Here is a 20,456-nt window from a genome sequence, read left to right on the forward strand (position 1 = left end):
GGAGTGTAACAAGATGATTGATGAATTCCAAATGTGTATTTCTGTGTATATCTGATTCCATCGAAGGATAGTCTTTATGCGCGATGAGAAGGTGAATGCATAAGGTAACTTGACGATGCGGAAGGATAGTAGGGTAAAGGAAGCAACGAGGTAGAAAGGATACCAAGTTACTGATTTCTTCACATTGCGAATAAAATTCTGTTGTGGAGAATGAATAGATATATAAAGCACTGATTTATCCACTTTGTTTCGTTTCTTTTCTTTTCTTTTACTATTCAACAAACATAGTTACATAAATTGTGAAGCATTATTTTTAGAATCCTTCTCAACAATTCTACTATTTAACATATTTATAATCAACCTTCAACCTATATTTCTTATTTCTATTATTTCAAATTCAATAAACAATCGCAATCAAGATGAAATTCTTTTCAACATTAGCTTTCTTAACATCGTTATCATTATTAGTTTCAGCTAAAATATCTGAAATTACAATTGAAGAATCAAATTATTTATCAGGTGATAATGTTACTGTAATTGTTTCATCACATAGTTATATCCAAAATTGGGATGATTTTGGTATAATTTGGGGTTTACAAAGATCAGGTGAAGATTGTGATGAATGTATTGGTCAAGAATTAGGTTATCAAAATTTATAGTAAGTTTGTATCAGATCGGATCGTATGGATTAACCTTATTGCCCTTTCCTATACATAAATAAGTTATGAATGGAAGAAAAGGAGTTCTTTCAAGCTGATCTAACCTTTTGGCTTGTATATCTGTTTGTAGCGGTAACAATACACTTGGTAATACAACTTATTCAGTTCCATTACCCAATACAACTGTTGGTGAATACGTTTTTAAAGCTGCTGTACCATATTTAGTCGGAGTGAGTTTTTAGTTTGATATTTATATTATTTGTCACTATCAATCAGTTAGTCAAATTACTAACAACTTCAAATATATCTTGGGAATATTTCATATAGGCATCCGGTGCTACTGGTATCAACTATTTCAACCAAACCATTAATCTTGTTTCCAACGCTAGAACCAGAAAATAGGCAAGATATTATCATCATTCATCAAATAATTGGGATCTGCACCTGAAATGATTTGCTCAACAAACTTTCTGAGATGGACATTCCAATTAACCTATAATGACCTTTTCCTGCTATAATACGTCCATATACTGTATATTATTTCCGTCATAATGAATCAATCAATCTTACCTCATAACTTTATGTAGCGATAGAAGGACACTTTCCATCCATACATTTCCATGCATGTATACATATGTTTCAGATGAAATCACATGTAAGCGTCGTTGAGCAGCTTCTTAAAAGACATAGATAGAGCTCTTTTAAGATACTGCTCATATCAGACAGCAATATATAAAGTATATAAATATACATTAACGTTGTTAGTATACTCAAAAATCTGTAGTAGTGATGATAACGATATGCAGACTCAATTGGATAAAAGCAGAATGTAATTTATATTAGAATTGATCAAATGCATTTTTATATGTTTTTCATTGGATTTGCATGGCAATATGTCCGTTAGATCATATTTGAGAGTAATTGAGAATTAATGTTATTACAAATGATTTTTATACTACCGTCCACCTAATCGTGTTTGACTTTCCACAATTCCTTCCAACTTGGCTATAGTTCTCGAACACCTAAAATCATCCATCATCTCCTCTGACACCACTACCAACCCTAACTTCATCACAAAGAGAGATCAAAGCGATGTATCAATTTATGGAGCTTCTTCAGTTTTTGAGAAAGCCATTTCGTTAATCATTTCAATTTCTTTTTTGTGAGCGTTTTTATTACCTGTAGCAACTGAAGAAGAAGGTTTTCTACCTGCGTAGATAGGTACTTTTCCTTGATGGTTTTCGGTTTGTTTCAGTGCAGTGATTAATCTAGGTTGAACATATGTCCATGGACCATTATTCAAAGGTTCCTCTTGAGCCCAAACTAAATCAGCATTTGGATATTTATCTAAATGTGGTGTTAATAAATCATATGGTAATGGTGATAATTGTTCCAATCTTGAAATTGCAACATCATTTAATCCTTTATCTTCACGTTCTTTCAATAATTGGAAGTATACTTGTCCAGAACATAATATGTGTCTTCTGATCTTAGATGGTTCAACTAAATTCTCTGGATGAGGATCAGGTAAGTATCTTTGGAATGTTGTTTCACCAGTCATTTCTTCTAATGATGATCGTGCTAATGGATGTCGTAAGAGGGATTTAGAGAAGAAGATGACAAGCTAAATCAATCGCGTATGAAGTATCAGTACGTTTTATTCCGCGTCTGGAATGACTGATGACAAAAACTTACAGGTTTTCGGAATTCTCTCTTATTCTGTCGTCTCAAAACATGGAAGTAGTTTGCAGGTGTACTAAGAGAGATATTCAACATCAGTGAATAGTCGCAGGGTCACAATAGCAAGTAAAAGCAACTCACGTTGGATATACAATTTGCATGTTACAATCTTGATGTTGTCTATTCAATTTGTCTTCCGATGGGTAGATTCTTGGTTCATCATCACATAATTGTAAGAATCTTTCAATTCTACCTGAAGAGTGTTCTGGACCTTGACCATCATAACCATGAGGTAAAGAGAGTACTAAACCAGTTCTTTGTAACCATTTTCTTTCACCTGAAGCAATGAATTGATCAATAATACATTGAGCATTATTTGCGAAATCACCGAATTGAGCTTCCCAAATTGTTAATGAGTTTGGTGAAACTAATGAATAACCTAATTCGAAACCTAAAGTACCAAATTCAGATAAATGTGAATTACATACAGTGAATGAACCTTGTTCACTACCTAAATGTTTTAATGGTTGATAAGTTTGTTCATTTTCTTGATCGTGTATGACTGCATGTCTTTGAGAGAATGTACCTCTCTCAACATCTTGACCTGAAATTCTAACATGTGTTCCTTCTAAACATAATGTACCGATGGCTAAAGCTTCGGCAGTTGACCAATCAATGTTTTTACCATCAGATACTGATCGTCCTCTTGTAGCAATGATTCTTGCAAGGTTCTTGTGCGGTGTGAAACCTTCTGGGAAAGATGAAATAACTTCTCCAATCTTCTTGAGAGTTTCTTCTTCTGCACCAGTTGGTAAGTGAGGAAGAACGTTTTCGGCAAGTTCCTTAGGTGTTGGGAAACCTTCCCATGATGATGAAAGCCATTCTCTAGGTGATGGTTTGTAATCTTTAGATCCATCGTAAGCCTTTTCTAACATACCCCAAACCCATTGTCTGTGTTCATCGATTTCTTTTTCAGTGAAAGTACCTTCTTTAATTAATTTATCGGTGTAGATGGATAAAACGGTGGGTTGTTTTTGGATGGCTTTGTACATTTTAGGTTGAGTAAATGAAGGTTGATCGGTTTCGTTGTGACCGTATCTTCTGTAACAGACAATGTCTACTACGACATCCTTCTTGAATTTAGCTCTCCAATCGGCAGCGATAGTACAAACGTAGTTGACAGCTTCTACATCGTCACCATTGACGTGGAAGATAGGAGCATCAATGGACTTGGCGATATCTGATGGGTAGGGAGTTGATCGAGAGAATCGAGGGTCGGTAGTGAAACCAATTTGATTGTTGACGATTAAGTGGACTGTACCACCTGTACCGTAGTTGGGGAGACCTTGCATACCGGTTGTTTCGTAGACGACACCTTGACCGGCGAAAGCGGCATCACCGTGGAGTAAGACACCCATAGCAGAATCTCCGGTACCTTCATCACCTTCGAAATGTTGAATAGCTCTGGTTTTACCGAGAACGACTGGATCTTCAGCTTCTAAGTGAGAAGGGTTGGCAACGAGGGAAAGGGAAACTTTCTTTCCACTTGGTGTTGGTCGAACGTAGTTGGCACCCAAGTGGTATTTAACATCACCACCACCAGTATCATCTTTATCAGTGTTGGCAAATTCATTCAAGATGGCTTCAATTGGTTTTCTAATAACGTTACCGAGAACGTTAAGTCTACCTCTATGAGGCATACCCATAACGATTGATTTGACACCGGAATCGACTGATCGATCGATCAGAGCTTTCATACCAGGAATTAAAGATTCACAACCTTCTAAGCCGAATCTCTTTTCGTTAGGGTATTTTGATGCAATGAATTTCTCGAAAAGTTCTGACCACATTAATCGATCAAGAATCATTCGTTTTTCTTCGGTGGAGTATTTCCATTGTTCAGGAATTTCAACTCTTTCTCTTAACCAATCACATTGTCCTCTGTCAACAATGTGAACGTATTGTAAACCGACGTGGGTACCTACAAAACGGCTTAGCATTGTCACAAATCAATGGGGCCAAATACAACTTACAGTACATTCGCTTTAACTCGTCAACGATTTGACCTAAAGTCAATTTATCATTGTTTACTGCTCCCTTGAATCGAGGAAGAATACCATCACCAAGTTTGAATTCTTTCTTTAAATCTGCTTCTGTCCAGCCATAGTAGTCGAGTTTCAATTCTGGTGGTACACGACTATCAAGGTCAGCAGCTTGGATGTGAAGGGGATCAAGGTTGGCAATGTGATGACCTCGAACTTGATAAGCTCGAATAAGGAGTTGTACCTAGAGTACAATAATCAGTATACGCGCAAACATATCATCTATTTAACACTCACTTTAAGATAATCTGTGACGTCTCCACCACCTTCAACACTCATTTTAGGGGAACCATCAGCAGCTGTGGGTACTCCACTTGCAGCACCGATGAAACCAGGTGGTGGACTGAAAGCGGAAGATGATGGAATGCCTTTGTCAAGGCTAGAGAAGTATACAGCCCAAGAAGCGTGAACTGATTTTGGATCTTGTTTCCACAGTCGGTACATCCTATAAACAAATATATATTGTCAGTTTTCTCGTTCTTTTGTTCAGAGCGGCGATAACAATGACTTCTCGTTACTCACTCCTCAGTATAGTAAGTGTTACCACCATTGGCAAACAAGTCATTTTTGCTTGGTGCTTCAGCTTCAGTGGCGTAATTTCGTTTCTGGGATAAACACGATGAAGAAGGTCGAGCGATTGAAAGAGCTCTAGGTGTAGAGAGAGATTTTAAATGTATGTTTTTCGGTATTGTTCGTAACATTTTGAAAGATGAACGTGATTGACGATAGATGAGTACCGTCAAACAAAGCAAGTTGAATAGTAAGCTTAAGAGAATTAGCTAAGAAGCTACAACAACAATGATCTGAATGAGGATGTAGAAGAAGACCAGTTAGTGTGTGTGAGTTACTATACTACAGTGTAGACACGCAGCCAAACAGTAATAGACTAATAGAATGTTTTGAGTTTTATGCGGGGGCGGAACAGCCTAAAGTCACGTGATAATCCTCTTCTCCCGTTTTTTCGGCGATGAGGACCGACAGTTTCAATTTCACCAATTCAACTGCCGCGGGTATTGGGTATTCCTAAATCCCATACTTTGCAAAGCATAGCCGTAATTGTGCAACTACGTAACTCGATAGATCGTCATGACGGAAGGGGTACCACCAAACAACTGCCATATGCGTGGACATACGCGTATATATGTTTGGTGGAAAAGCCTTATTACTTGATTTGTTCATGCAATTTTGCGAATGCGAATGAAACTGTATGTAGACGACAATTGATGCTTGCCTAAGCGTCATCAGCTTGAGTTGAAAATGATGCTAAATCAGGGCACATGATGCAAACAAAGGATCCTAGCGCCAAAGGCATCCTTTGATCTGGGACATGCAGCGAGCCATGTGACCTACCGATTTCCATGGTGTGGCACATTGATGTAAAAGCAAGGTGAATACTGTAAGCTAATACCAGAACAGCTTGCATTGGTAGGTGCTGATAAGTAGATCTTGCATACCAACGACATTGATCACTCAGTCCTGAGAACCAATTACACTTGTCACAGCTTATCCAAAGGCCATGATTTCATCTTTCAGCTCAGCCTCATTTGTAGCTTTGTTCATCAAGGTGTTAGTAGATGCACTATCACTTGACTTTATGCGCTCGATCTAGGCTTTGGTCAATGTACGGCTCAGCAACGCGCAGGTGACAATAGAGGTACATGGTCTCGACAGGACTTTTTCGTATCAACCAGTGCCGCTACGTGTTGTAAAAGACTGTCACACCGCTGAATCGTAACCAGCCAATTCAGGTGGAACCCAGACACACTGCTACTCACATTAACCATTAGGCAAAAGGTAGCAATTACTAGAAGCTCGACAACTGCTTCTAGAGCCGGTTATATAGACAGTTGTGTCAACAAGTTTGGTGCTGAAGTCCAGTTCACAACAATGACAAAGACTTTCGTCATAACCTTCATGCTCGTCAAAGAGCTATGAATCCACGTTGAACAGTTTTCTGCACATCACATAGTCGTTCCAGGTCTAGGAACAAAGATGTTTGTTCTCTGAGTGGAGATCAATCTGAGGCTAATCAGAAGCCCCTTTACGAACGTCAAGCGTCCCCAACGAGCAGCACATACGATGTGCTCCAATCGTTGCTTTAGTATACTCCGTCAATATAAAGCTGGACAGATCTGCTATTAAGGGCTGAGTATAGGTTTTTGATCAGGACAAAGAAACTGTGTCCTTCCTTCACCGAATACTCATCTTGTCTGCTTTTTCTGCCTATCAGAATAAAAAAAACTACAGCACCCGGGATTCCCAAGTGGTCCCCCACCTTGGTACTAACCGAGCGATAGGTAGCTTATGCTTCGCCGAGCGGACGAGAGGCGGCGTTTTCTACCTTCTATGGCCGTAGATGAAAATGCTGAATTTGTATGCAACATATCCTTACTTTGGTTGTTAACAAGATGACCATTCGAGAGGCTAGTCGCATAGCAGAGGCTCTGAGAGGGAATGGGGTGCGCAGAAGGTATCAACATAGAACTCGATCTTCGATACTTGTGAGGATATGCAGGGGAAGGATGGAAGGACTTCTGAGAGTCTGACTTCACCTGCGCCGTGGACCACTCTGCACAATGGCTATGAATCCGTCCGAGTAAAATTTCACTCATGACGATCGCTCTCAGTACGGTTCTACTACTCTCGCAGCACGACAGTAAAGCTATGATACGAATCGAAGTAAAATCTATTGTTCATAAGTGGATAGAAAGGGAGCCTAGGGAGGTGATGGTACGGAGTTGCGACCAATCTCCGCAATCGGCGGATTTCGGTTTGATGTTGTTCGAATCTTTCGAAAGATGAAACTGTTGAATTTATGTGATCGTATTTTTCAAATTTGACGAGTTGATGCTATGCATATCCGACCTGTACAGAACTGCTACAATTATCGATTAACGTATCAGTCTTTGGGCTCAGGCAGCTAGCTTACGAGGATGTTACGTGTATCTAGAAATACAGCAATACGTTTGAATCGGACTTCATCATCATCATCATTGGCCTCACCCCAATGCATTATAGGGTCAGAAGCAAGTTTTCCTCATGCAGAATCAAGCTCAGCTCCTTCAAGGCGTTATAATTCGTCTCTAGCTCAAAGTACAGACTCTAGCACCACAAACTCTGCAGCAACATCATCATCGCTGAAGGGAAAAGAAAGAAGGCAGTTTAAGCCTAATTCAAGGATAAAAAAGCAAGCTTTAGCAAATGCGCGTAAATTAGCTGCTGCTATACAATCAGAAAGAAATACGGCGGCTCTGGATTCAGTACCACCAAAATCCAATTTTCAACCTCAGTCTCAGATATCGAGCACAACGCCGTCGCAGCCTACAGCAAATTCGGCTGAAGCCTCATCATCATCATCTACTTCAAACAGTGACTCAAGTGATTCATTTTGGTCTGATATATTGACTAAGCCCACGACTTCAACTAGTACCAATGGAACCGAAGCAATATCATCAACGTCTACCTCTGCTGCATTAGCAGGATCGACAGGATCAGCGTCGTCACCAGAGACTAAACCAACATTTACGAGATCAGGAACAACCCTAACATTAGACGATTTATTACTGAAAAAACCAGAAAGAGATCCACCTGATCCATGGCACCCAAAATATGAAAAATTATATAAAAGGTTATATAAATCCATTGAATCAGCTTTCATTTTAAGACAATTAAGATGGTTCACAGCTCAATTAAATATCTATGTCAGTCCAAAAGGTGGTAAAGGTGGTGCAATAAGAGCTATAATGGAATCTTGGAATTGGCCTCAACCCAGGGAGAAATCACCTCAGGAGCTACCTCAACCTATGAGTAAGTCTAAGGGCCTCTATTCTGCTCGCATTCAACAATGTCAAGTAACACTGGGTAGATCTGACTTTCGAAGAAAAGGAGCCAAATGCTGATCTGTTTGTTTTGTCCGTTCAGTATTCGATTTACCGTCCCCTGAATTGTTCCTTTTCCTTCGAGATTATGAATTGATAGAATCTTTATCAAAGGGATATGATAGATTATATTTCTCTGTATTACCTTTATCCCAAGCTTCCGAATATTCAAAATCTCTCCCTTTATTGGATCCAGGTAAAGATCAGGAAAGAATGGTTTTATTAGCTACTGGACGTGTAGCTCAATTAACGGATCTTAGAGGACTTTTAGCTACCCGTAGAGCTGTAAGTATTCTTCTTGAACAATCTCATTTATATAATCGAAAATTAAGACCGTATTCTATTCTTGTAGGCTATTCAAAATATTGAAATTCCATCATCAGAAGTAAACGGCTTAAATGCTCCCGCAGGTCTACTGCAGACAGTTTCAAATGCTACGGGAGCTTATGTTGAATCGATATCGGATGAAAAGGTAATTCAACAACCCAAGATGTAACATAATCATTTCGCTAATCGTTGCGTAAATTTGTAGTACCGAATTACAGCCATGTCACTAGAAGATGCGGAAGATGCAAAAAGATTATTAGCAATGGCATCATTACGAGTGAGCGATCAACTTTTGTATGGAGTTGAAATTCATTGCGCAAAGTACTGATCTTGATATTAATGTTTAATAACAACTTCAGACACATACATTAACTTCACATAGATCACTTGATGTATTACTTCCTACACCTAGAAATTTTCAAGCTCAACCATTAAAATTATCACTTTATCCATTTCAACCATCTTTAACTGAATCCATACCATGGTCAATTTCTTCAATGATAAATGATAAAACTTTATTCAGATTGAAAAAAATTACAGAATGGAATTCAAAACCTGCAATTAGAGAAATTGATCATAAAAATGAAAAGTTGAATATTGCACGATATCTTAATCTTTTTAAACCAAACTCTAATTCTAATGAAAAACAAATTGAAACTGATAAAGGTGGAAATGAAATTATGAATGAAGAAGAAGAAGAAAATTCAGAAAATTTAGAAGATATTCAAAATCAATTTCAATTTCAAAATTTAATACAAAATTTATCAGTTAAAAAAGGTAGAAGAAGAGTTAAAGTGGTATTTGGTAATTTATTATTTCCAGTAAACTCAAAAGATAGTAATAAATTAGGTACATTTGATAATCCTTTACCTGGTTTATGGTCAATTGAAACTATTCAAAAATGGTTATCATCTACAAAATATAGTAATGATAGAAAACCTATATTTACACCGAGGTCAGTATCATTTCCCGTCATCCAAATCTACCCTTCCTACTGTTCCTTTTGTTATATAGGTTGACCTTACAAACAAGGAAGACGATAATTATCGTATTGGCTGACAAAATGTTCTAAATTCCTTCTCATGCAGTTTAACACCTTCGATGATACAATTCCCTTTAACAAATAGTCAAACCAAAGAAATTAGACGAATTAGATATAGATCATTACCAAATTCTGACATTTCACTAAATAATAATAACGAATCGAGGTTTGTTCAGTTCACGTATACGAAACCTGAAATAAATGGAAATAATTGGCAAGGCCGTTTAGATGAGATGTTAGGTAATATAGAAAAAGAAATTGAACAAGAAGATAATACTACTATTCCTGTAGTCAAAGATAATCTTGAATTACAAGCAGCAAAAGTTGACGAAGGAATGACTACAACTGATTCAGATCAAGTACAGGATAATGTTTCTGCAAGTGAACATCCCGAACATGGTAGTACCATTGTTCAGAAATCAGAAGAAGGAATAACAAAATCTTTTGAAGCTGAATTTGGTGTAATAAAGGAATCAGACCTATTTATACCTGATAGGTGAGTTTTATAGACAACTCGTTATACAATTGCTTTTTCATACAGACTGAAACTAATTGAATATCGTTCTTTTGCTGTTTCTCAGACCCAACGATGCAAGAATAGAATCAACTTCGACACAAACCTTACCCTTATCCAAAATACCTGACTCTATAAATCATTTATTTGAAATGGAACAATCCTCATCGTCATCATCATCAACAAATACAACCTCTACGTTGCTGCCCCCATCAAGATTATTTATAAAAGATGAAGAATATCAATTGGAGTTCGATGAAAAGGTTGAGATTCAAGAGGAAATCAAAGAAATTCAAGTTTCCGGTAATTCATTGAACTTAATTACGAGATCATTAAAAGTTATAGAAAACGGTTTAGGTGATAATGTAAAACCTTTAACTTACTCTGAAGTAAGTTTTTCTTTTTTCGATCTCCACGTCTCTTCACATTACATACGTTTCAATCTATTCTTATCAGCTGTGACTTGGAAGTTGTTAATCATCATATAAGAGGAGATTGCTGACTCGAAATTGAACCCTGCATTAGATCGCATGTGGTTCAAATCCATATGGTGCTTTACCAATCGAATTTTATCGAGAATTAGCTTTCATTACCAGAGATGTTGGACCTGATGCAGGTGTTCTAAAAAGAGGAAATATCTTTGCTGGTTTAGGTTTAAGCGCAAATTGGAATAGTACTACGGCGAATTAGAGTGTACATACCTTAAAGTGTAGATATCAGCATACGACAGGAGCGACGATTTAACATGTTCGTTAATCTTGTGGACCTTTACTTCATATCATGTCCTTTCAGCATAGCATATATACAAATCTATCACCATATTTACTAAGGCATATATATTATATTTCACTTTGTAAATGTTACTGCATATCTTTTCTAAATCTTTATCTCACTTATTGATAGGCTATACATAATCATATCAATGCATGGGAGTGATAAGAAAATACCAAATGTGGATTGTGATTGTCGTCAATCGTAAAAATGTCGTTTATTCGTTACCTTTCGGATTCTAGTGACTTATATGCGAGCGAGAGTTCCTTGCTTTTCTTTTAGCCTGACTTAGGTTGTTGGCCTTAACCGATTATATCTATAAAAATCCAATCTATCAGCTTTGGGGTAATTCGAATATCCGCTCATGACCTAGACAAGGAAATCAATCACTTACTTCGGTATTATTTCTCTTAAATATTCAATATGTTTCTCTCTCAAATTCTTTTCTGATAATTCACCTGTACCATCCCATTTCCTTTTTTCCGAATTTGATCCATATACAACTGTGTATGATGGTATAGTTTCGATAGCACCTTCTTGTATTGTTGGTGAAGGTATCAACGTTGTGCCCGCACCTGATCCATAATTATATCGTTAATACCTTATCTGAGGCGGACCGCAGGGATCTATCATAGGAAAAATCCAAAGTTGACTTACTGATAGTACAATTATCACTGATTATTATGTTTGAAGATACAACAGATCGTGGTTGAAATGTATTCCAATTTCCTATTGAATTGGCTTCTATACCTAAGATATTCCCATTTATCAGTATTGTAATCAAGCATAACTTTAATTATATAGGATATATGTAAAATAATGTGATGTGATATATAAACTTACGACAACCTACCATGAAACGATTATTATCGCCTATTCTCATCATTTCCTGATTCCTGATAAAAGTATAAGGAAATATCATTATTTAGTGTTCTCGTATGACAGCCAAAGTAGGAGTTTCACTAAACAGGAGATAAACTGAACTCAGCGCTTACCTATTGACTATTATTGAACCTTCTTCGATTATACAATTTTTACCAATTATTATAGGTGCATTATTTAGAGATAATATAGTTGATTTAGGATGTACAATTACACCTTCACTTATAGTTATATCACCTCTTAGATCTGTATCTTGACATATAATCGATGTTGAATGAGCTGTGATTTTAGAAGGTCTTAACGAGTTTAGTCAGGAATCGGTAGATAGTTTGAAATGGTTGTGAGTGTATTTGATATTGAGGACTTACGGAACTTGGGTTCTTGACATGATTCTGAGACTGTGGTCTGGTGGTCTGGTTTGTTCAATATAGATACGCCATGATAAAGACAGATTTAATCATGTGTTTCCCCCGAAAGCTTATATGGACATACCTCTCGATCTCTTGGTCAAAACGAATATGTTAGACTAGATCAGCCGCGGTACGCGTTATAAGCGGCGAAGTCCGTTATGGTATCTTTAACTTGTTGCTCGGCGGTAGCTCAAGAAGGCATCAAGCAGAACGTCATTTCCGTTGAGATCAAACTCAAAAGAGTCTTATGCCAAATCCGTTTGAATTTTATCGTTGCGACACCCAATCAATATATTGAGGTAACTCAGATATGTACTCAACTTATCATGACATCCCTAAATCCATCTCATAATCCATTCAAATCATCAGCACAAGCTGTACATCATGCTACTTCGGACGAGAAGAATGAAAAAGGCAAATTTCCCGATAGTTTACCAACAGTACATGAGCGTGGACTTCATGATGGTGACCACAAAAAGGCAAGAAAAGAAGGTAGAAAAAGAGTTAAACAAGCTATGCCTGTGATGCCTGATTTGAGATTCGAACAAGTAAGTGGGCTTCACTCGTTAAAAATCTTCACGTGGTACATCAATGCGTTATACTGACTGGAACATGTCTTATCTCAGTCATACTTATTATCAATCAGACCATTCCTTACACCTCATCCAACAGCTGAAGGAATACAAAAGAAGGGTGAAGTTGAGAAATCAAAACCTAGCGGTACTTTGGTGACGAGCTCAGACGAAGATACTGTATTCCACTGGGGTAGACAGGTGGATGTAGAGTGGAGACAAGTGATTTGGGTAACGTTGAGAGATCAAGTGAGTTATCCTTTCAACAGATCTATCTTCTTGAAATGATGAGTCGGTCACAGATAGATTTGTCGCTGATTGACTTCTTGTGATCGATAGGTGCTATCACCACTCCTTCAAGGAGCATTCTGGGGTTGGGCAACGATATTCTTAGCTTCAACTGGTGCGGCAATGAGAGCAAATCTATATCCCACAAGTCATGTTAATAAAGGTAGAATTTCAGGTGGTCCAGGTGGGAAAATAAATCAATCAGGTGGTGGTAAAGCCGTAGGTGAAAGTGGTTGGTGGAAAAATTGGGTAAATAGTCTATTTGGTGGTGTTCAAACTGCTACTGTATAAGAAGGATCTTTGAACGGTGTACAGTAGGTATCATATAGTATCACATGTCACTATACATGTACAATATACAATCGAGTAACATACAAATAGCATTCGACAATAAGGACGAAACATATAGGAAGGTATCTTAACACTCTTCAACTTCGACACCTCTGCTCAGTAGCTTCCGTCATCACTGCAGTATCATTACATTCGATCTCTGGATTTCGGAAAGAGGTGTAATCATCTAGTTTGGAAATGATTTCTCTTTATCAGATAACGCGACATATCTAGCGCCTATAAGACCTGAAAGTTCTTTCAAGTCCGTATGATCTTCTGTGTTTTGCATACGATTTATATAGAAACAAGTGCCATCTAAGATAAAATTTATAACAGATGTCACATCAGCGAAAAAGAAATTGACCGGAAGGATCGATGTTTCTACTTCATAGAGGCGGAAAAACACGAAACGATGGTACTAACCTTTTTCGATGATTAGTTCGCCCCCATTTTGATCATTTGGACCTCTTACGCTTTCCATGCTATGTGAAGGATTGTTGAACAAACCATTTGTGATAGTGTTAAAAGCTCCAAGATAACCTTTACCTAGTTGAGACATATAATCCTTCTTCTCATTCTTATTCGCTCCTTTTAACGTTCTACTGAATTTGAATATCTTGTATAATTCCAATGATGGATCTGCATAAATAGGATAAGGTGATTGAGTTCTCTCGACATATGCCGAAATTGGCTTTGATGTTCCACAACCTATCACATATACTAGACGATATACAATCAGGATCTATTCTGAAGATAGAGTAGGAGACCTACATGACAACTCACCTACAGTACCTTCCGGCAGTGAAGAAGGTGGAATCGATCTTCCAAATTGATATGTATAAGCTTGACAGTTGGTACACCCTACACAATATCCAATTCTCCCAAAATTAGTTATATGCTTTGCTGATAGTTCTCACTGATAACTTACAGAAATGTCTGATGAAGATTAAAACTACCCTTTTACCCTTTATCAAATCACCCAACGTTTGTTTCTTACCATCTTTATCCAATATTTCGGCTTGATACGCCTGATCCAATTCTTCGGATGTCAAAGGGGTACTGCTTTCGGAGACCATTTTGCCTTGCTCTGTGAATAATTCTGTAGGTCAATGAGTTGATGATTTAGTAAGTGTGATGTTATGCTCACTTCCTCGCATGAATAGTCGAACTATCAGTAAAATGGTAGCCTTATTCGCATGTCAAAAGTGTTTCAACAAATCGTCCAACGATGATGATGATGATGATGTGCGTTCTAACAGATTTAGGCGAAATAAGCGGTTAGTCATCAACCTTATATCTGCAAGCTAGCCATCGCGATAGTTCATCAATCCTGATACTTTTCTTATCATTTTTACATTCTTTTGAGTAGAGTCCTGGATGCATGATCAACCTTTATTCAATTGCTTATTGTGCATGCACAGTTCATGTATTGAATATCCATACTTTTTCTAGTCGTTCATATCCCGCCCCAATTAGCAACATAATTCCGAAGATGTGATTTGTTCGGACTGATCATTTACCGGACCATAATACGGTCAACACCGTCTATTATGGTACTCTACGGTGGGCAATGAAAAATACCCTGATCACGAATGGTATTTATATATTTACATCTTTTCTGCAGTTTGATCTGACTCTGCTTCATAGCAATACCGGTAGTTTGGCAAAACGCTGCGAAGACACAGAAAGCAACTCATCTGCAAAATTAGTCGCTGACGAGACCATCCATACCACCTTGAAATCAAGAACGATCAGCAACAGAATGTCAGGCTTTTCACCTTTAAGAGCAGTCCTAAACCTTCGGACCGGCACCGGTTCAAAGGCATCCTTCATATCAAGAAGAAAATTGTCAAATCAAGCTTCGTCAACATCGACAAGAAGAATCGATCAACGACTGGCTGTAGGAGCAGGTGTAGCTCTGGCTGTTCCCGTAAGTTGTTAACTTGTTCACATTATGCACATTGATGATCTTTGCCACCTACCGATCAAAGCTCACATAATAACAAAAATAGACATATTTGTATTATACCCGAGCGAAATTAGATTATCAGCCTAATACGACACCGGATAGGGTTGATGATCATGTTCCAGCCCAACCGTTGAGTGCTAAAGGTAATGGTGGCAAAGAAGTTAGTAGAGTGACAAGTCGGCAAGTGCTTGACAAGAAAGATTCGGATGAATATTGGGTTGTCATTAATGGTGAAGTATACAAGTGAGTTATTGATCATACTTGAGATTTATCTGCGGCGTGAGGAGAAAGGACAGCAGAGGGGGAATCAATGTGACTCGTCAAAAAAAAGGTTGTATTAGGTTAAGGGATGATGTAAGCTAATTTATCTTACTGTGATTTTTTAGTGTAACAGATTTCTTAGAAGAGCATCCAGGAGGACCAGAAATTATACAAAATAATCGATCAAAAGATGTATCATATATATTCAATCCTAGACATCCATCTGATCAATTAAATAAAGAAAATTTACCACCATCAGTAAAACATTTAGGTCAATTAGAAATTTCTGATGAATCTGAAAAAGAAGAATTAAAATTAAAAATTTCAAAATCTGAATCAGATGAAAAAGAAAGAATTGAAAATTTAAGAAAAGAATATCAAGATAAAGATTTAAGTAATATAATTTTAAATATGAGAGATTTCGAAAAAGCTGCAGAAGAATTATGTCCAAAAGTTGGTTGGGCTTATTATGCTTCTGCTGCTGATGATGAGATAAGTAAGTAGAAAATTAATATCAATCAACTTCACCCTCTTTCATCCTTTCTCGTCTTTTTTGTCGCTAGCTCAGCGGTTCAGTGACTGACTAAAGTTGATTTCGATTCATCCATTTTAGCAAAAGAGGAAAACAACACGGACTACAAAAAGCTCAGATTCAGACCTCGTGTACTACGTTCTGTCAGAGAAGTCGATGCTTCGACCAAGATATTAGGCTATGACAGTACTCTCCCGTTGTATATCTCACCAGCGTAAGTGTCGCACACCCTATCTTATGAACGGGCTATACAATACTGATTATACGCCACTCTCTAGTGCTATGGCTAAACTTGGTCATCCTGATGGAGAAGTCAATTTAACCAAAGGTGCTGCTTCAGCAGGTATCATTCAAGGTGTGAGTGAACTGCCTTTGAAAATCTTCTCTTGTTTGGCACGGTAAATGCTGACATTCTCGATCTGCCTACAACAGATATCATCATTCGCATCATGTTCACCAGAAGAGATAGTAGCAGCTCGAGCACCTAATCAACCATTATTTTTCCAATTATATATCAATTCTAAAAGACATATTGCCAAAGGAGTAGTAGAAAAAATCAATAAATTAGGATTTAACGCTATTTTATTAACTGTTGATGCACCAGTTGGAGGTAAAAGAGAAAGAGATATAAGAGCAAAAGGAGAATTTGAAGCTCCAAAGAGTGATACATATGATAAACAAGGTGATACAAAAGGTGTAGCAGAAGCTATTTTTTCTGCTGTAGATCCTGATTTAAGTTGGAAAGATCTGAAATGGTTGAAAGAACAAACTGATTTACCTATCATCATAAAAGGTATTCAGACTGTAGAGGTAGGTAATTTCACCCCTCTTGCACATCTCGTTATGCCAATGTGCAAACCGAAATCTCTCTCTTCTTTGTTGCAGCTTTGCTGACGTGGTGCTTCCCATTATAGGATGCTGTGCAAGCTTACAAGTATGGAGCAGATGGTGTGATATTATCTAATCATGGTGGTAGACAATTGGATACAACACAAACTGGTATATCAACATTATTAGAAATTAGAAAACATGCACCATTCTTATTAAGACCTGAATGTAGGGTACCAATGGGACCTTCAAAAGAATTAATTGAAAATCCAGATTTATTAACACCTTCAAAACCTTTAAATGAAAAACCATTAGATAGGAAATTTTCTATTTTCGTTGATGGTGGTATTTGGCGTGGTACAGATGCAGTTAAAGCAATTTGTTTAGGTGCAGATGCTGTTGGTGTAGGAAGAGGTTTCTTATTCGCTCAAACTGTCGCCGGTGTAAAAGGTGTTGAACATGCTATTAAAAGTGAGTTTAAACTGTCGATGCTACATTTTTATGGGGTAAAAGCTGATCTGTGACACAATCATGATTTTTTCCTATTTTTCACTACAGTTTTCGAAAGTGAAATACAATTAACAATGAGATTATTGGGTGCTACTAAGATTGAAGATCTCAGACCAAGTATGGTTGATTTCGCAGATCCACAAAGGGAACAATAGGTCAAAAATGGATTGGTTGGACATGGTTGTATCTCTTTAAGGAACATCTAGTTATACTTTTATAGTCATCGTCATGCATACTACTTCTAGTTGCTAAAATGAAAGCAAAATGGACCCGACCATCCTTATCCATCGTCGGTGTCATCGTCCGCGTCATCGTCCGCGTCATTAATATCGTCTAAATAGACAGGTTCATTTAACTATATGTATGTGATAGCTATGTGTTAGTGAAACTTTCATTTTTTGTCCATTTGAATTGGAATAGAAAAAATCGACTTACGATTTCACATAAACCTAAATATTCACCTAAGCCTCTAATGAATTCATCACCACCTTCACCTGCGCCACCTAATCTCCACCAAGACTTTCTGACTTGTATATTAGTTTCTTTACTTGGGCCCGTATTTTCAGTTGTATTCGAACCTTCTTCTGCATTTACTATTATCATGTCATCCTCTTTATCCACTTTGGAATGTTCAGGTTCAGATGACTCATTCGATCTGAATCCAATTAATGGATCATCAGGTGTATATAACATAAATCCATTAAAAGTTGAAATTGGTTCTAACCTTCTTATGGGTCCGTCGTATGATTCATTTTGATTTTGATTTTGATTCTGGTTCTCTTTATCATCTATATCAGTTTTGGGATTGATATTTAATATCGATGATGATGATGATGATGATGAGATAACAAATGAAGGTAAATCATTTTCTGTTGATGGTGAAGGAATTAAATCTTCTTCATTCACTACTTCATTGATTTGTATTTTGGTATCACTTTGAATATCGATATCCGTGTCCGTATTCAAATCTTCTTTTCGGTTTTTTTCCTCGATTTGCACTAGATTAGAAATTTGAGATCCATTTATATCACTATCTGCACTTGATGATGGTGATTCGTATCGTTCAGCTTGGGTTTCAATTTGGATTTGATCCTCAACTAAATCCATAGATTCTGTTACTTCAGGTAATTTCCTACAACTTGGTGAAGGTGATGATCTACGTTGATTTAACCTTTTCTTAGGTGTAGGTAAAGGATTTTTCAATGGTGTTGCTTCTTGAATTACAATTTCTGGTATCGGCGTATCTACACCAGAAATATTAGTGAATGTGGGATTGATACCGAAATTAGGTTTTTTAGGAGTCGTGTATGAGGGACCAGCTGCTGGTGCTGAAGAAGACGAATTATTTTTCGAACGTTTACTTGGTGTTCTACTTAATAATGATGATGGTTTTCGATCTTCATCCTCTTCATCATCCTCTTCATCTTCATCTGAATCTAATCTGAATCTTTTTTTAGTTTCCATTTGACGATTATTACTTTGTCTAGTTTTAGGTTTTGATAAAGCTATTTGACCTGCACCTCTTACTTTACCTGAATTTTGTCTAGTTGTTCTCTTTAACTGTATATCTTGATCATACTCATTATTTCCTATACTATCTACTTTCGGTTGTACAGAATTTGAGTTGTATATCAATTTTGACGATTTGATCGTATTTAAAGAATTTTCAGAATGAATCTCTATACCACCTTTATCAGGTCGTTTACCAGTTTTCAAAATTAATCCTTTATATCCTTTAGGTAAATCTATATATTGTCCTATAACTGTTCTACCTCTAAAACTCGCTTGGACCTTTGTGTTGTCATTTTTATCATCATTTGGATTTGTAAAAGGACGCGGTTGAAAATAATTTGATAGGTTTGTGGAAGTTGTTGCGTATGGTGAGGAATTAGGACCAAGAGAGAATGGAAGTAATGATAATGAAGGTGATTCAGGTAATAATAATGTATTTGACGATGATGCAGAAGACAGGACGAAACTTGTTGAAGTTGACATCGTAGATTATAGTTGATATGCCAGAATAATCTTGGAGGAAAAAAAGCATCAAGATACTATTAAGACGCTGTAGTTCACTAATTTCTTATTCAAGAGCACGATATATCTATCAATCGTAAATTGTTTCTAAAGTAATGTACTCGCTTTCACGAACGCGTAGGTTACAAGCTAAATTAAAGAAAAACATCCGTAATAAGACGCGTTTTACACGTGGTATGTATGCTATTGGCTTCTTTGTGAGTCATTCCTGCTTCACCATGATCATCTCGAATACTGACGAAAGCATTGAATAATCAAATGAAGATGCATATCTGTCAGATGAACAGCCCAGACGAACCTTATACAGTCTGTCATATCATTCCTGCATTTCACGAAAAGGAGAAAAACATAGCCATCGCTTTTTTTTTGGGTTCCAAAATACTATACTACTAAGTATGAGAATACTTTCCACTATAAAATTTCCAAAATAAAGGTTTCGTTGTTGTTATTGATAAATGATACTATGATGAGGAATGTGAACATAATGAGATTCAGAAGAAGGGAGGAGAGAATGGGAGACCAAAGAGAGAGAAAACACACAATGTACAATTTATATACCAAAATAGAATGGGCGAGACAAAAGAGGAAAAAAGTAAAAATCATGATGAGATTGGTTCGCGTTGTACAATCCTGTGATGGGAGGCTCGTTTGATGGGAAAACCTTGCTATATTTTTTTGTTTGGGTAGATTGCGGGGTTGAGTTAGTATCGTAGAGAGTAAAGGAGTGATGATTTGGTGTGTTTCCTTGGTCGTGTTCAGACCATACAAGCGAGGGCATTTTTTCCCATTATGTTGTATGAGCATTGTTTCATAGCGGCATCGCAAGACTCCTTTGCATCGTGTCTGAGGACTTGTCCAGGTGATGAT

The 20,456-nt window shown here is 37.2% G+C and overlaps 8 protein-coding genes across 8 annotated transcripts; 4 read left to right on the top strand and 4 right to left on the bottom strand.

Annotated features, from left to right (window-relative positions):
• Positions 1 to 419: 419 nt before the first annotated feature.
• On the top strand, positions 420 to 1,061 carry L201_000234 (uncharacterized protein; the record flags this gene model as incomplete). Its single annotated transcript, XM_066216037.1, has 3 exons — positions 420 to 658; positions 790 to 889; positions 987 to 1,061. The coding sequence occupies 3 exons, from the start codon at positions 420 to 422 to the stop codon at positions 1,059 to 1,061; spliced, it is 414 nt and encodes a 137-aa protein (XP_066072134.1).
• A 700-nt stretch (positions 1,062 to 1,761) lies between these two features.
• On the bottom strand, positions 1,762 to 5,142 carry L201_000235 (oxoglutarate dehydrogenase (succinyl-transferring), E1 component; the record flags this gene model as incomplete). The annotated part of the gene is made up of 6 exons (XM_066216038.1): positions 1,762 to 2,283; positions 2,355 to 2,415; positions 2,481 to 4,320; positions 4,373 to 4,625; positions 4,679 to 4,886; positions 4,964 to 5,142. The coding sequence occupies 6 exons, from the start codon at positions 5,140 to 5,142 to the stop codon at positions 1,762 to 1,764; spliced, it is 3,063 nt and encodes a 1,020-aa protein (XP_066072135.1).
• A 2,232-nt stretch (positions 5,143 to 7,374) lies between these two features.
• L201_000236 (uncharacterized protein) lies at positions 7,375 to 10,892 on the top strand (the record flags this gene model as incomplete). Its single annotated transcript, XM_066216039.1, has 8 exons — positions 7,375 to 8,248; positions 8,363 to 8,604; positions 8,672 to 8,791; positions 8,852 to 8,923; positions 9,006 to 9,601; positions 9,735 to 10,184; positions 10,270 to 10,591; positions 10,728 to 10,892. The coding sequence occupies 8 exons, from the start codon at positions 7,375 to 7,377 to the stop codon at positions 10,890 to 10,892; spliced, it is 2,841 nt and encodes a 946-aa protein (XP_066072136.1).
• Positions 10,893 to 11,261: 369 nt separating this feature from the next.
• Positions 11,262 to 12,243, bottom strand: L201_000237 (uncharacterized protein; the record flags this gene model as incomplete). The annotated part of the gene is made up of 6 exons (XM_066216040.1): positions 11,262 to 11,289; positions 11,368 to 11,548; positions 11,631 to 11,723; positions 11,817 to 11,869; positions 11,969 to 12,151; positions 12,224 to 12,243. The coding sequence occupies 6 exons, from the start codon at positions 12,241 to 12,243 to the stop codon at positions 11,262 to 11,264; spliced, it is 558 nt and encodes a 185-aa protein (XP_066072137.1).
• Positions 12,244 to 12,591: 348 nt separating this feature from the next.
• L201_000238 (uncharacterized protein) lies at positions 12,592 to 13,416 on the top strand (the record flags this gene model as incomplete). The annotated part of the gene is made up of 3 exons (XM_066216041.1): positions 12,592 to 12,813; positions 12,892 to 13,086; positions 13,177 to 13,416. 3 exons carry the CDS (start codon positions 12,592 to 12,594, stop codon positions 13,414 to 13,416), a joined length of 657 nt encoding a protein of 218 aa, XP_066072138.1.
• Positions 13,417 to 13,642: 226 nt separating this feature from the next.
• On the bottom strand, positions 13,643 to 14,531 carry L201_000239 (uncharacterized protein; the record flags this gene model as incomplete). The annotated part of the gene is made up of 4 exons (XM_066216042.1): positions 13,643 to 13,770; positions 13,879 to 14,175; positions 14,239 to 14,316; positions 14,384 to 14,531. 4 exons carry the CDS (start codon positions 14,529 to 14,531, stop codon positions 13,643 to 13,645), a joined length of 651 nt encoding a protein of 216 aa, XP_066072139.1.
• A 686-nt stretch (positions 14,532 to 15,217) lies between these two features.
• L201_000240 (uncharacterized protein) lies at positions 15,218 to 17,710 on the top strand (the record flags this gene model as incomplete). Its single annotated transcript, XM_066216043.1, has 8 exons — positions 15,218 to 15,385; positions 15,468 to 15,667; positions 15,811 to 16,181; positions 16,299 to 16,431; positions 16,496 to 16,574; positions 16,650 to 17,027; positions 17,132 to 17,516; positions 17,604 to 17,710. 8 exons carry the CDS (start codon positions 15,218 to 15,220, stop codon positions 17,708 to 17,710), a joined length of 1,821 nt encoding a protein of 606 aa, XP_066072140.1.
• Positions 17,711 to 17,835: 125 nt separating this feature from the next.
• L201_000241 (uncharacterized protein) lies at positions 17,836 to 19,550 on the bottom strand (the record flags this gene model as incomplete). Its single annotated transcript, XM_066216044.1, has 2 exons — positions 17,836 to 17,910; positions 17,991 to 19,550. 2 exons carry the CDS (start codon positions 19,548 to 19,550, stop codon positions 17,836 to 17,838), a joined length of 1,635 nt encoding a protein of 544 aa, XP_066072141.1.
• Positions 19,551 to 20,456: the final 906 nt, after the last annotated feature.

Source organism: Kwoniella dendrophila, chromosome 1, assembly GCF_036810415.1.
Source record: "Kwoniella dendrophila CBS 6074 chromosome 1, complete sequence".
NCBI lineage: Eukaryota > Fungi > Basidiomycota > Tremellomycetes > Tremellales > Cryptococcaceae > Kwoniella > Kwoniella dendrophila.